Source organism: Microtus oregoni, unplaced genomic scaffold (genome assembly GCF_018167655.1).
Source record: "Microtus oregoni isolate MIOR12 unplaced genomic scaffold, Mior012 000046F_ref0000063, whole genome shotgun sequence".
Lineage (NCBI taxonomy): Eukaryota > Metazoa > Chordata > Mammalia > Rodentia > Cricetidae > Microtus > Microtus oregoni.
The window spans coordinates 10,622,372-10,636,040 of record NW_024543220.1 but is presented as its reverse complement, the minus strand read 5'-3'; the positions used below and the strand labels follow the sequence as shown (position 1 = coordinate 10,636,040).

Here is a 13,669-nt window from a genome sequence, read left to right as displayed (position 1 = left end):
AACTCAGAGACCCATAGCTAGACTCTTCTTGAAGTTCTTGTCAAATGCTCCTACTTTCAGCCAGCGATCGTTCCAGAGCATGCTGACATTAAGGGTTAGGAGAAAAAAAAAAAAGATTTAAACACGCCGGGATTTGTTTGTTTGTTTTAACCCTCGACGTCCAGAATGCTTCTGACCAACGCCTGCACGGCGCAGCACCTTAGGTCCAACTGCGCGGAACCCTCCTCTCGCGGCGAGAACGCCAGGCCGGACCCGGCCACGGGGAAGAGCCGGTACGTGCTGACGTCACGCACACGCACGCACGCACGCAGGGCCTCTGAGGCCGAGGGCGGGGCCGCCGGGGACCTGAGGCCGAGGCACAGCGGCCCGAGCCGGGCCATGGCGAAGCTGCTGAGCTGCGTCCTCGGCCCCCGGCTCTACAAGATCTACCGGGAGAGGGACACGGATCGGGCCGCGTCTAGCGTCCCCGAGACGCCCACCGCCGTCCCCGCCCCCTCCTCCAGCTCCTGGGTGAGTCGCGTCCCCCCCGGCTGAGGACGTGGTACGGTCCCCGCCGCGCCGGCCCCTCGCTGCCCGGACGCGTCCACTGTCGGCGGCGGGGGAGGCCGCTTGTCAAGCGGTCGCGCAGTCCGCCTGTGGGCGCTTCCCCGCTCGCAGTCACGCCGGGCCTGCCGCCGCCTCTCTCGCTCGCTCTCAGCGCTTGCGCCCGCTTCCCCCTTCGCGTTCCCCGGTTCGCGGCTGGTCCCAGTTGAGTCCGGAGTCGGCTTTTGCCCGTCTCCTCCCGAAGTCTTCCTCCCCTAGGCTGTGTTACAGACTTTCTCTCTAACCTGACTTTTCAGTTTGAAAATGACTTCCCCATGTCATGTCTCCACTTGTGCAGCACGAACCCACAAGCCTAGCCTGAAGACCAGGGTCGTCGCTTTCGCGACAGCCGCAGGTGGTGGTAGCCTGCCCTGCGAATCTTCTCTTCCCTTTTCATTGGCTGCAGATTGTGTTTAGGAGGAGTCTTTCCAAAGTGCCCACACCTCGTTACATTCTTCCCTGATGCCAAATACTATTCCTTCCCTCCCAGAATCGTCATGGAGTCTTTCATATCTACTCCCAACCCTCTTCCCGCATATACCCAATCATGTTTATATCCTGGTTTTGGAGGGGAAAAGAAAAGAGCCAGTCTCCCAAATGCTGCTTTCACTTTTGCTTCCCAGTCAGGGTCAGAGGTGAGAAGTCAGACTCAGGGTCAGTAGAGAGGGCAGGAGTGTCCCAGGAGAAGTGGCCAGGGAGGCTGGAGCCAGGTGGTACACGCTAGGACATTAGGGCTTCTGGGTGGGAGGAAGGCTTGTCAGCTGGCAGGGTCCCTAACAGGCCGTCTGTTTTGGCAGGATACCTATTATCAGCCCCGTGCCCTGGAGAAGCATGCTGACAGCGTCCTGGCACTGGTAAGTCAGTTCCACATCTGCGACTTGGTGGCTCTTGTCAGGCCCAGCCTGGGAGGTGGGGGTGCTCTGAGCTCTGTGCAGAAGAACTCACTAATGCATACGCACCAGCCCACCCCTAGTGCATACAGTTGGCACTCCCTCTCGGGGACTCCCTCTGTTGGAGCTGGTTGAGCCCTGAGGATGACACGTTCACTCTTGGGATCCTGTGCAGATCTCTGAGCCTGCAGTCCCCAGTGACCTGTCCTCTTGGCAACTAACCTCTTTGGCTACAGAGGCAGCTGTTCCCTCTGGCAGCGTTCCTATGGTGACAGAGCCTAGGGCTGTCTTGAGTGGGGCCAACTACGAAGGCTTGATTAACTGAGTAGACAGAGAGGCTGGTGTCTCCAGTGTGACGAAACTGTGTCAGCCTCCCTTGAGCTCTGACGCACGACCTGGCAACAGATGTTTGTGACCCTACTGTGTGCATGAAGTCAGGAGCAGAGCAGTTGAGTGTGTGGCTCCAGGATCCCCTGTCTGAGAGCCCAGGCCTGGGAGGCAGGACAGCGTGCGCACTGGCATGTTGATTGCCTGTCTCCGTCTCTGCTGCAGGCTTCGGTCTTCTGGTCCATCTCTTATTACTCCTCTCCCTTCGCCTTCTTCTACTTATACAGGAAAGGTCAGTGTGCGGCGGGGAGGAAGCGGGCAGGTCGCTGGCAGGACTTCCTCTTCCGCCAGGAGTCTTTTCCCCCTGAGTCAGTGGTTCTCAACCTTCCTAACCCCGTGACCCTTTAATACAGTTCCTCATGTGTGGTGACCCCCAACCATAACATTTTTGTTGCTACTTCATAACTAATTCTGCTACCGTTATGACGCATCACGTAAATATTTTTGGAGACAGGTTTGCCAAGGGGTTCGCAGCCCCCAGGTTGAGAACCGCTGCTCCAAGAGCATGGTTAACCCAGAGAGAGGGTCTCGGATAGAGCTGTGGGCCCACTGGGAGGGTTGCTGAGAGGCTGGTGGGAGCCTCATGTCGTCTCTCTTCCTCCCAGGTTACTTGAGTTTGTCCAAAGTGGTGCCGTTTTCTCACTATGCCGGGACATTGCTGCTTCTGCTGGCAGGGGTGGCCTGCCTCCGAGGTGGGTGCAGAGGACCTGCAGGGAATAGCTGAAAATAATCTCACTTCAAGTGGCTCACACCATACATCCCGTACGTGATAACCACCTAAACCATCGTGAGCTGGCGCCGCACCAGGGCTGCGTAGAGCTCCCCGGCGGTGCAGCCGAACATGCAGGCGCTGTGCAGTCACAGAGACGCCGTCAGGTGGACCGCATTAAGTTTCCACTTACACAAGGCTCAGAAGAAGCATGAGCTGCCTCCTCTAATCCCAGTGCTTGGCTCAGAGTGAGGCGGAGGTCGATGAGTTCCCGGCCAGCCTAGGCTACCTGGGCCAGCCCGGGCTGCTTGGGGGGTTTCTACCTCAGTCAGTGAATAAGTATGTAAGCAAAGGTCAGAACACGTGCATATGTGATGAGACCCAGAAGACACACACGTGTGGTCCTCTCAAAGACTGCCAGGGGCAGTACAGGCTGCGGAGATTCCTGGTGGGAGATGGCTCTGGTTTGGTTTTTGTTTTTGTATTTTTTACTCATTTTTAAAATTGTGCCTCTGTGTGTGTGTAGGTCTGTATTTAGGTCTGTGAGCATGAGTGCAGGTGCCTGAAGAGGCCAACGGAATCAGGTGACCCTGGAGCTGGAGACACAGGCGGTTGGTTGTAGCCACCTGATGTGGGTGCTCGGAACCAAATTTGGGCCGTCTGGGAGAGCAGTGTGTGCTCTTCACTGCTGAGCCATCTTTCTAGCTCAGTACTTTGCATTTTTAAAAAAGGATTTGTTTATGCACTTTTTATCAATGTGGGCGTGTGGGCCTGATTTGCCTTTGTGTATCACGTGTGTGGATTCTCTTGGAGGCCAGCAGGTGTCAGATAGCCGGGAACTGGAGATACAGGCCTTTGTGAGCCACCTGATGTAACAGGTGCTGGGGGTGAACCTGTGTCCTCTGGAGGAGCAAGAGGAGCTTTCGCCACTGAGCCATCTCTCCAGCTCTTATTTGTATTTTTAACTGAATTCTGCCGGGCGGTGGTGGCGCATGCCCCTAATCCCAGCGCTTGGGAGGCAGAGGCAGGAAGATCTCTGAGTCGAGGACAGCCAGGGGTACACAGGGAAACCCTGTCTCAGAAAACAACCAACAATAAAGCTGTATGTTGTCTGTGGATAGCCCAGGATTCTAGGTGTACCCCACCACACCCGGCTGCATTTACCTATCTTGATATAAATGGCACTCCGCACGAACTCTTCTCAATGTTGTGTGGATGCCGAGGAGCTCAGTTTTGCTTTCCTTGTAGCGCTTGCCCTCTGGCAGCCTCCCATTGGCTGGTTTGTTGTCTTTTCCCCGCCTCACCCACCTCAGGACTAGGAGCTGTGTCTGTCTGCCTGCCTGTCTCCGTGGGTAGGATGATCCCTAGCACACAGCACTGGCCAGGTCCGAGTGGGGAAAATGTAGAGCTCAGGCCTCCACCCTACAGGAGTGAGGAGAGGCATCACCACTGAGGCCAGCTGCCTTCGGGAAGAGAAAGGAAGCCAGCAGAAGCTCCAGGAATTGGAGGGGACAAGGATGGGTCAGGAGCAAGTGAAAAGGGGCCCCCGAGAGGCAGGAAGGGTCAGTGGGGCAAACGCAGGGAATGAGGGTGGGGAAGTAGTTGTGAGCAAGGCCTTGGCACCATGGGCAGGGGGTTAGGAGCCTGCAGAAGCAAGCTGGGGACCCCCTGGAGAGGACCGGAAGAAACAGGGTTAGCACAGGAGTAGTGAGGTTGCAGGGCTTTGACAGCTCTGCTAGGGAGACTTGCTGGTTTACAAAGACAGAAACTGCCAGGCCCTAGCGTCTGGGAGGCTGAGGCAGGAGAGTAGCTGAGAGCTCTAGGTCATCCTGGCCTGTGTTCTGAATTGCAGGCCACCTGGGCACAGAGTAAACCCTGTTTCCAAAACAAAACAAAAGAAATGAACTGAAGTGTCCGGTATGTGATGGATGCCGGGAATCTCAGGACGTGGGAGAGTCAAAGCCAGAACTTATGGCATAGTGAGTTCCAGGCCAGCTAGAGCTACACAGCGTGACCATGTCTCAGAAGAAAAAGCAAAGCAAAACATAGACGAACAGAAGGGCTGGTGAAATGGCGTAGCGGGTAAAAGCTCTGGCTGCACAAATCTGGAGACTTGAGTTCAGTCCCCAGATCCCACAGTGGGAACAGAGTCCTGACGCTGTCCCCGCGTCTACGCATTCCCACTGTGGCACTTGCATGCCCACCACTCAAACACACGCACACACAATATAAAATAATGAGACTCTCAGGAGAAGACTCCTGCAGCTGTGTCCCCACGTGAGAGGCCCTTGATTCCTTCTGCTTCTTTCTCCTTACAGGGCCTCCTTGCCCATTTCCAATTCATCTCTTAATTCCTTGATATCTGGCTTCCCAGTTCACCTAATACGTTTTCTGTCCTCTCTGTCCAGGCATCGGCCGCTGGACCAACCCCCAGTACCGGCAGTTCATCACCATCTTGGAAGCCACACATCGGAACCAGTCTGTAGAAAACAAGGTGAGGGTCCTGCTGCCCCGCCTCCCCGAGCTCCAGGCACCAGCTTCTGCTGGGTCTCTACCTTTCTGAGCGTCTCATGGATAGTCGGCTGGAACATTCCGCTCCCTCTCCACTTCCACGCTCAAGAATTGTCTCAGAATAGATGCCCGCAGTGTCCCCAAGAAGAGGAGCCCTCTGTCCCAGCGGCTCAGTTCTCTGTATACCTCACTGTGTGCCTTGAGCACCACACTGGCTTTGGGATAGACTGAATTGGGCAGGTGTGTGCACTCCCGTGCCCGCAGGGCACCGCATCCTTTAAACTGTGCCAGGCCTGCTGTTGCTGGAGTGACTGTCTTTGGGATGGGCTTTGGGGCCTCATAAAGCGACTTCCTGCTGCAGAGGGGTCAGGCATGCTGCACACGCCCTTCCCAGTCATCTGCTTCTTGGCCTCTCTTTCCTCAGATGTACAATGAGGTCATTACTCCAGCCTGGAGGAGTAAGACCAAGAGGCTCGTGACCTGTCAGTGACCTGTGTCAGGGTGCGACCTGTCCGGCCAAGCCTGGCTGGGATGCGCTTTGCTCGTCCTGTTTTCTCATTTACATTTTTGTATATTTTTTTCCATTGCTCTTTCTTAGTCAAGTTATTTTTGAAAATGTCAGAAGCATTTCTGTGGCAAAAATAAAAAATAATCCTCAAAATAGAGACCATGGAGCTCTGGGTATGGGGGAGGACAGTGGATTATGAAGACGCAGCCCCACTGCCCACAGCGCGTGGCCCAGTGCAGTAGGGGGACGCAGGCAGAGGTAGTGCTGGCCTCTGGACACCATGGCTGGGGAGTGAGATGGCTGTGCACACGGGGGAGCCCACTGTGGGTGTGACTGTCCTCTCAGCCGTGGGACCATCAGTTTATTTGGCTGGGGGAGTCTCCCAAGACACAGCTTCTCTGTGTAACCCCGTCTGTGCTGCAGCTTGCTCTGTAGACCAGGTAGGGAGGATGACTCGGCAGCCAGCAGCCCTCATCCTCCCCATCTTTGCACAGAAGCATCACCCTTAGGGTGGGTCAGCCTTAGATATTTCTGTGGTGGTTTTTTTATTTTTGTTTATTTATTTTTTTTTTGAAGACAGGGTCATGCTATGTAGCCCAGGCTGCCCTGGTATTTCCAGTGATCCTCTTGCCTCTTGGGTGAGGTCACAACATATGCTACCATGAAATAGAATCTCACTCCACATCCCAGGCTAGCTTTAAACTCCCTGTACGTCCCCGGCTGGTCCCCAGCTTTGGAATGTTGGGATTGTAGACACAATGCTGTTGTTCCTGGCTTTTTCAGTGTTTGGGTGGCTTTGGGAATTGAACTTAGGGCATCATGAATGCTAAGCAAGCACCCTACCCCAGCCTTAGATTTTCAGGAGCAGGGTTAAGAGTTGTAGAGATGGACGATGAGCTGGCCGGGGAGGCAGCTGCCTGCTCCCAGTATTGTGGTCATAGAAGTGAGAAGGCCCTGACCTCCGCTCACTGTCCCTGCCCGATAAGGGTGTCGAGGGTGACTGCTGGGCCTCCCTTCAGCTCTCACTTGTCCGTTCTTCTCCTTTCTGTGCCCACCGCAGAGGCAGCTGGCCAACTATAACTTCGACTTCAGGAGCTGGCCAGTCGACTTCCACTGGGAGGAGCCCAGCAGCCGGTGAGGCTCCAGTTATTCAGCTCTTCCCCACTGGCCCTGCCTCGAAACCCTGTCCTCATCCCTCCCGCATCCCCCAGACATCTTCGGTCTAGCCTGCTCTTCCTCACCCTGTTTTCTTCCTTGTTCCCTTCCTCAGCAAGGGGTCCCGAGGTGGCCATTCCCGCAGGGGCGTGGCCCTGCTCCGCCCAGAGCCTCTGCACCGGGGAACAGCAGACACATTCCTCAACAGGGTCAAGAAGCTGCCCTGCCAGATTACCAGGTAGGAAGTGGGGGGGAGGCAGCTGGGAGAGGGGATGTAGGCAGGGCCCCTGGACTCTGACTTTAGGGCCTCGTGCTGTGTGTCTCATGCGGGGGGAGGGGGGCTCTGTGAGGCCCAGGCTTCTTTGGGGAGCACTTGAAGAACCAGGATGCTGCAGGTCTACTGATGCAAAGCTCCTAGCAGCTGGAGGAGCAGCAGGCCCCTCAGTGAAGACAAGACTCCTTGCTTTTCCTGGACAGGCTCTAGGGTGCCACTGTACAGTTGTCCTGGCCCTGCTGCTCGACTCCCCATCTTGGCTCCCACTGTGCCTCAGTTTCTTCATCTGAGTGCCTACCTCACTGGAATTGTTAGATGGACTGGTAACACTGGGAATGGCAGCCACTTTCCCTGCCTGCCTGTGGGCAGAGCAAAGCCAGAGGGCTCAGTGGTGTGGTGGGAACTGGCGGTTTCAGACCAGCTGTGGCAGACTGACAGAGACCACACACACACACACACACACACACACACCCCCTCTGAGTGCTCAGTCTCACAGAGCAGGAGGTGTTGGGAGTGAGCCCCAGGCTCTAGGATGCTGAGGAAGGGGGTGTGACTTCTCTTTGGCTGTTGAAACCTGACCTGAGAAAAATTTCTGAGGGGATGTTGGCAGGGTGGCGCAGTGATGTGCTCGGCTTAGCCGGAAGTGGCTACATGCCCACCGCATCTTACCTACCGTGGGAGTCCACACACATGGTAGGGGTACTCTCCTTGGGCAGCTCCTGTGTGGCAGGTATTATCACCATGAACATAACAGCCGGGTGTCTGCTCTGACAGGAGTGTCGCCCAGGCTGGTCCTGAGTCCCGGTCCTCCCGAGGGCTGGGAACACAGGTGTGTTGCTGTGCCTGGCTCTGTGTCTGGAGGTCACTGTGGTGAGCCACAGGCCGCCGCTTGTGTTGTTTTGAGTGGTGCTGGGGTAGGACCACACTAGGCCAGTGCTCGGCCACTGAGCAGCAGTCACCCGGTCCTACTTGAGGACTAAAACTTTGAAACACGTTCATGTATGTATGTGTGGGGCCCTCCTACCGTGTGGGGCCCCAGCATTGAATGCCTGTTAGCAAATCCCTCTACCCAGTGAGCCATCTTGCTGGCCCTTGAGAACCTTTAATAAGGTGTATTTTTATGCATTAACAGAATTATATTTGAGAACTGCACTTATGTGTTGTACCTAGAAATTGTCTCGTAAAACTCTCGGGGTCATATCCAAGCAGTCCCCAGTTTGCTATAGTTTAGCTTTTGAGTTTTGGATTCGTTCCCTGCCTAGCAATGGGTAGCGTGGTCTGTGATGCCACGCCGGGCCTGAGTCACTCCCTCCTCAGCCGGGGTGCTTTCCACTGGTGTGGGCGGCTCCACCGTCATGTTCAGTCGGCTGTGGGGGCCAAGTGCTCTTGAGGCCTCTGTTATTTCCAACTTATGATGGTTTTTCAGGACATAACCTGACATAAGTCTGGGGGCATCTGTGCATTTGTATCGTACTGGGCCACAATAGAAAATGTTTTTGGTGTTTTCATAGCTGGGACCCAAACGCAGGGGCTCACACGTGCTAGGCAAGCCCTCTGCCACTAAGCTATGTATGGTCTGCATTCCTGAAACCCTAAAATGGATATCTTATAGAGAAGGTTGGGAAACACCGACTTGCACGGTTTCATCGAGGGCTGACAGTGGGCAAGGTTAGCATGCCCTGGAGTTTGACTGCAGGTGCTGAGATCAGTCCCTGGGCCGTGCTGGCCTGGCCTCACTACCCGTGTCCCCACAGCTACCTGGTGGCGCACACGCTGGGGCGCCGGATGCTGTACCCGGGCTCTGTGTACCTGCTCCAGAAGGCGCTCATGCCTGTGCTGCTGCAGGGCCAGGCCCGCCTGGTGGAAGAGGTGAGACTCCACCCGCTGCTCGCCCTGCCACCCTAGGGATGCGCTCCTGCCCTCATGACCTGTTTTTTGCATCCCTTGCTCAGTATAATGGGCGCCGGGCAAAACTGCTGGCCTGCGATGGTAACGAGATTGACACCATGTTTGTGGACCGGCGGGGGACAGCTGAGCCCCAGGGGCAGAAGCTGGTGAGAAGGGGCAGGGAGCAAAAGGGGGTGGTAGGGGGCAGTAGAGTCTAGGGCCCTGGTGCCACAGAGCCTTTGCTGTGGAACCTCGGTTAGGAATAATGTCATCCAAAACAAAACAAAAACTACTGGGCGGTGGTGGTGCATGACTTTATCCCAGCCTCGGAGGACAGAGGCAGGTGGATCTCTGAGTTCAAGACCAGCCTGGTCTACAGAGGGAATTCCAGGGCAGCTAGGGAAACACAAACTCTTGTCTCAGAAAAAAAAAAGAAAAAGAATAATGCCGTCTTCCAGCTCCCCCCAGGACCCCTCCATAGGTAGCTCTGAGAGGAGCAGGAGGAGGACATGGAGTTGGGGTTTCTCAGTTAGCACTTGCTTAGCTTTCATGCTCAGTCCCACGTACACTGAGAATGGGGTGCATGGCTGCAACCCCAGCACTCAGGAGTGGAGGCAAGGGGATCTGGGGCTCAAGGCCAGGGCTGTGTTGATGGTTCAGTGGCTGATGTTTGCCGTGCAAGCACGAGGACCTGATCTGGTCGCCAGAGCGCGTGTAGAGCATGTGCAGTGCAGCCCCAAACAGCACAGGCGGAGTGACAGCAGAGCTGTAGAGCACACACATGTGCGCACACACGAGTGTGCACACGAGCACTCACGCACACAAGTTTAAGGTCTCATCCTTGGCTACACGGTGAGTTGCAGCCAGCCTGTGTCTCAAAAAAGAAGTAAAAGTTCACAGATTAGAGCCTCATAGGGACGCAGAACTGTAGTGTGCGCAGTTCCCCCTCCCGAGTTCAGTCACCAGCACCAGAAACGGACAGAGGAAAGGACTGTCTGAGCTCGGGATGCAGGGAGCCCAGTGTGCAGGAAGCACACACAAAGCCTGGCATGGCGACCCTGTCACCCAGCACTGAGGAGGCAGAGGATCTGCCACATACTGAGTTCAAGGCCTGTCCGGGACACAGAAGACCCCGAGGCCCCGCAACAACAGACAGTAGATGGGTGGTGGTGCAGGCTGGGTCTCAGCGCCCAGGACGTCAGGCCAGCCTGAACTACCTAGCAAGATTCTGCCTCAAGAAAACAGAAAGGTGGCACACGTCTTTAATCCTAGCACTTGGGAGGCAGAGGCAGGCGGATCTCTGAATTTGAGGCCAGCCTGGTCTGCAAGAGCTAGTTCCAGGACAGCCAGGACTGTTTCAGAGAAACCTATCTTGAAAAACAAAACAAAACTCGTTTGCCACATGCTCACTGCCTGTGAGGTGGGACTGTGTGAGCTCACTCTGTGGGTGAGGGACGCGTCCGCAGAGCGGCTGCCAGCCTCGCAGCTCGTGAGCAGTGCTGGAACCTGACCTGGGTGGCCAGGCCCCAGTGTTCTGTGTCCTTAAGGTGGCCCTGGCCTGGAAAGACTGCAGGAGTCCAAGGTTTGGGCTCTCCTGGCTGTCACTATCTCTGAGCTTCAGCTTGGCGCAGCGAGCAGAAAAGCTGTCTGCTCACCTCAGAGAATCATAGGCCCTAGGGCATGGGCTCTGGGTCCACCCCCAGCTGTCCCCAAGCCCCCTCATCCCGTCCTGTTAGAGGCCTCCCTAGTGGCCTGAGCTCAGCCTGGATGGTCTGATGGTCTCCTGAGGCTCTGCTGCACAGACTGCCCACCCCAGCACCCTCCCAGCCCTCCTCCTCTTCCTCCCCAGGTGATCTGCTGTGAAGGAAATGCGGGCTTCTATGAGGTGGGCTGTGTCTCCACACCCCTGGAAGGTAGGCCCTTGGTTCATGTTCCTCCCTGGCACTGCGGTGGCTTCGCCATGCTTGCCCACCTGCCCTTCCCCACAGGGTCACACAGCCTCACCTCCTCCCTGTGTTACAGCTGGCTACTCCGTCCTGGGCTGGAATCACCCCGGTTTTGCTGGAAGCACGGTGAGACCCTGTCCGGAACCCGTCAGTCGTGCGTGTCTTCCTCTGCTCAGCCATGGGAGGAAGGAAACTGGTGCCTGTTTCTGCAGGGCCTTCCACGTGTGACCTGGGTGCTGGGGACGCCGACAGGCAGAGGGGCACAGTGGGTCCCATTGTCTCTGTGTTACAGGGTGGCTGCAAGAAGGGTCCACACTAGGTGAGCTATCCTCAGGCTGACCCCGCCCTGCTTCTGCCCATCTTCCTGCAGGGGGTACCATTCCCACAAAATGAGGCCAATGCCATGGATGTGGTAGTTCAGTTTGCCATCCACCGCCTGGGCTTCCAGCCCCAGGATATTGTCATCTACGCCTGGTCCATCGGAGGCTTTACTGGTACCTGCCACCCCTGCTCGTCCCACCCAACACAGATTCTTGTCCCTGCCTAGGAGATGTGGGCACAGGCATTGGTAGCTCCCAAAGGGGGAAGCGGCTTCCAGAGAAAGAGGTTGAAGTGGTAAGAGGGACCTAAAGGAAAGGTGCCTGCTTGCACTTCTGAGCCACCCCCTTCTTGTTCTGCTAGCCACGTGGGCAGCCATGTCCTACCCAGACATCAGTGCTGTTATCCTGGACGCCTCCTTTGATGACTTGGTGCCCTTGGCCCTGAAGGTCATGCCCGACAGCTGGAGTGAGTGCAGCTCCCTGCTTGTTCTGGGGAAGGGGTGGCCAGCTCTGGGCTCTTCCAACTAGGTCCTGTCCAGTGGACAGGGGGTGGGGGGTGGACAAGGTCTTCATCTCTGCCCCTCTCACCGTGTCCCCCCAGGAGTCCTGGTGACCAGGACTGTGAGGCAGCACCTCAACCTCAACAACTCGGAGCAGCTGTGTAGGTGAGAGCGGCCGTCGCCTTAGCTGGCCACCCTTCCCCAGGCCCTTTGAGACCCTGAGTCTGCTCACTCACAATCTGGCAATGACAGGTTAAGCCTGGCTCCACAGGGGGCTTCCCCAGGGCCAGTCTGAGCCTGCACCCTCCTGCCTCCAGTGGTGGCCTGGCTCTCTCTGAGCTCTCCTTCTTGCTGCTCTGTTCCGAAGGTTCCAGGGCCCTGTGCTGCTGATCCGCAGAACCAAGGATGAGATCATCACCACCACGTGAGTGCCCTGGCTCCACACACATGCACACGCACCACGTGATTGCTCCGGCTCCACACACACACACACGCACACACATGCCACGTGATTGCCCCGGCTCCACACACACGCACACACACACAAACACACAGGTTTGCGCACACCACGTGAGTGCCCGGGCTCCTTCCACCTATGCCTACCATGTACCCAGGTCTGGAGACTCTCCCTGCCCAACCCCTCTAACCAGGGTATCTCTGGCTGCCCCCAGGGTTCCTGAGGACATCATGTCCAACAGAGGCAATGACCTCCTGCTGAAGCTCCTGCAGTTCCGGTGAGAGCTGGGGATGTGCACAGCTAGGCCAACAGCAGCACAGGGAAGAAGTGGGGTGAGGGCTGAGCAGTGCAGTGGTTCCATCCCATCCTGTCCCTCCCAGGTACCCTCGAGTGATGGTGGAGGAGGGGCTCCGAGCTGTGAGGCAGTGGTTGGAGGCCTCGACCCAGCTGGAGGAAGGTGAGGCACCTGAGGTGGGCTGGTGGCAGGGCCTGGTAAGGAGGTTGTTGATGGACACTCTTCTTTCTCCCTGGGCAGCTTCCGTTTACAGTCGGTGGGAGGTGGAGGAGGACTGGTGTCTGTCGGTGCTCCGCTCCTACCAGGCAGAGCATGGGCCCGACTTCCCCTGGAGTGTGGGTAAGGAGGACCCGCGTGGTGGGGTGTGAAGAGGGGGACGGATCCTGGATCCCAGACAGCAGATTTGAGGGCCTCTTCTCTGCAGGGGAGGACATGAGTGCGGATGGGCGGAGGCAGCTGGCGCTGTTTCTGGTGAGCTCGGGAGTGGGGTGAGGGGAAGGTCCTGTGGAGGGGGCTTATGCAGGGCTGAGGCATGGGCTCGGGAAGGTGCTCACATCACCCACTCTGCCTTTCTCCAGGCCCGGAAACATCTGCACAACTTTGAAGCCACGCACTGCACCCCACTCCCAGCCCAGCACTTCCAGATGCCCTGGCACCTCTAGGGACCACATTTAGACTCTTCTGGAAAGACGAGATGGGAGGAGACATGAGGGGACGTTTTGTGATTCTCTCTATTGGTGTTGCTGTTTATAGTCTGGGCAGTGGGGCTGCCCCTCTGACCACTGTCCTCTTGCACGTTCCCCTCATCCACATGGACGCACTAGCGCTCCCCAGCACACACCCTGCATTAAATGAATGATTTATTCCTAATAATTAATAAAAAGGTATTTTTTCTACTATCTGGCTGATTGTGAGGTTTTTTTTCCAGATGTCCAGGCAACTAGTGGCTAGGGTAGGGGGAGCAGAAGCCCCAGAGGGTGAGACTTTGGGAAACTCCACTCGGGCCAGTTTAACTCTGTCTCTGCCACAGCCATCATGAACTCGGTCTCCAGTCCAATGCAGACCATTTCAGCACTGTGCCCAATGTATGCATAGAGCGCCCCGGCTCTCATGGCCTCCCCAGGCCTTGCCCTGGCCTGAGAGGTGGCCCTGATTGACAACAGCAGTCTGTAGGGGACAGTTTTGCCTGCTTAGCTTTTCTCCTTAAGGGACCTGTCCCTCTCCCCCCTTTTGTTGCTCAGCTCTTGC

General features: G+C 56.5%; 5 protein-coding genes across 5 annotated transcripts in view; all 5 read left to right on the top strand.

The window, feature by feature from the left end:
- Positions 1-13,669, top strand: part of LOC121435313 (H-2 class I histocompatibility antigen, Q10 alpha chain-like) — a 731,224-nt gene that overhangs the window by 489,971 nt on the left and 227,584 nt on the right. The window lies entirely within an intron of this gene.
- The window catches only part of LOC121435272 (H-2 class I histocompatibility antigen, Q10 alpha chain-like), a 708,503-nt gene that overhangs the window by 490,295 nt on the left and 204,539 nt on the right, over positions 1-13,669 (top strand). The window lies entirely within an intron of this gene.
- LOC121435270 (H-2 class I histocompatibility antigen, Q10 alpha chain-like) overlaps positions 1-13,669 on the top strand; it is an 808,095-nt gene that overhangs the window by 615,545 nt on the left and 178,881 nt on the right. The window lies entirely within an intron of this gene.
- Positions 1-13,669, top strand: part of LOC121435275 (H-2 class I histocompatibility antigen, Q10 alpha chain-like) — a 703,994-nt gene that overhangs the window by 511,444 nt on the left and 178,881 nt on the right. The gene's annotated exons all lie outside the window — the stretch shown is intronic.
- Positions 306-13,318, top strand: Abhd16a (abhydrolase domain containing 16A, phospholipase). The gene is made up of 20 exons (XM_041634451.1): positions 306-510; positions 1,380-1,436; positions 2,025-2,091; positions 2,465-2,551; positions 4,977-5,062; positions 6,648-6,721; positions 6,858-6,980; positions 8,771-8,885; positions 8,969-9,070; positions 10,753-10,816; positions 10,926-10,975; positions 11,220-11,343; positions 11,531-11,635; positions 11,771-11,834; positions 12,037-12,093; positions 12,341-12,403; positions 12,507-12,583; positions 12,662-12,760; positions 12,846-12,892; positions 13,000-13,318. Exons 1-20 carry the CDS (start codon positions 379-381, stop codon positions 13,081-13,083), a joined length of 1,677 nt encoding a protein of 558 aa, XP_041490385.1. The 5' UTR covers positions 306-378; the 3' UTR covers positions 13,084-13,318.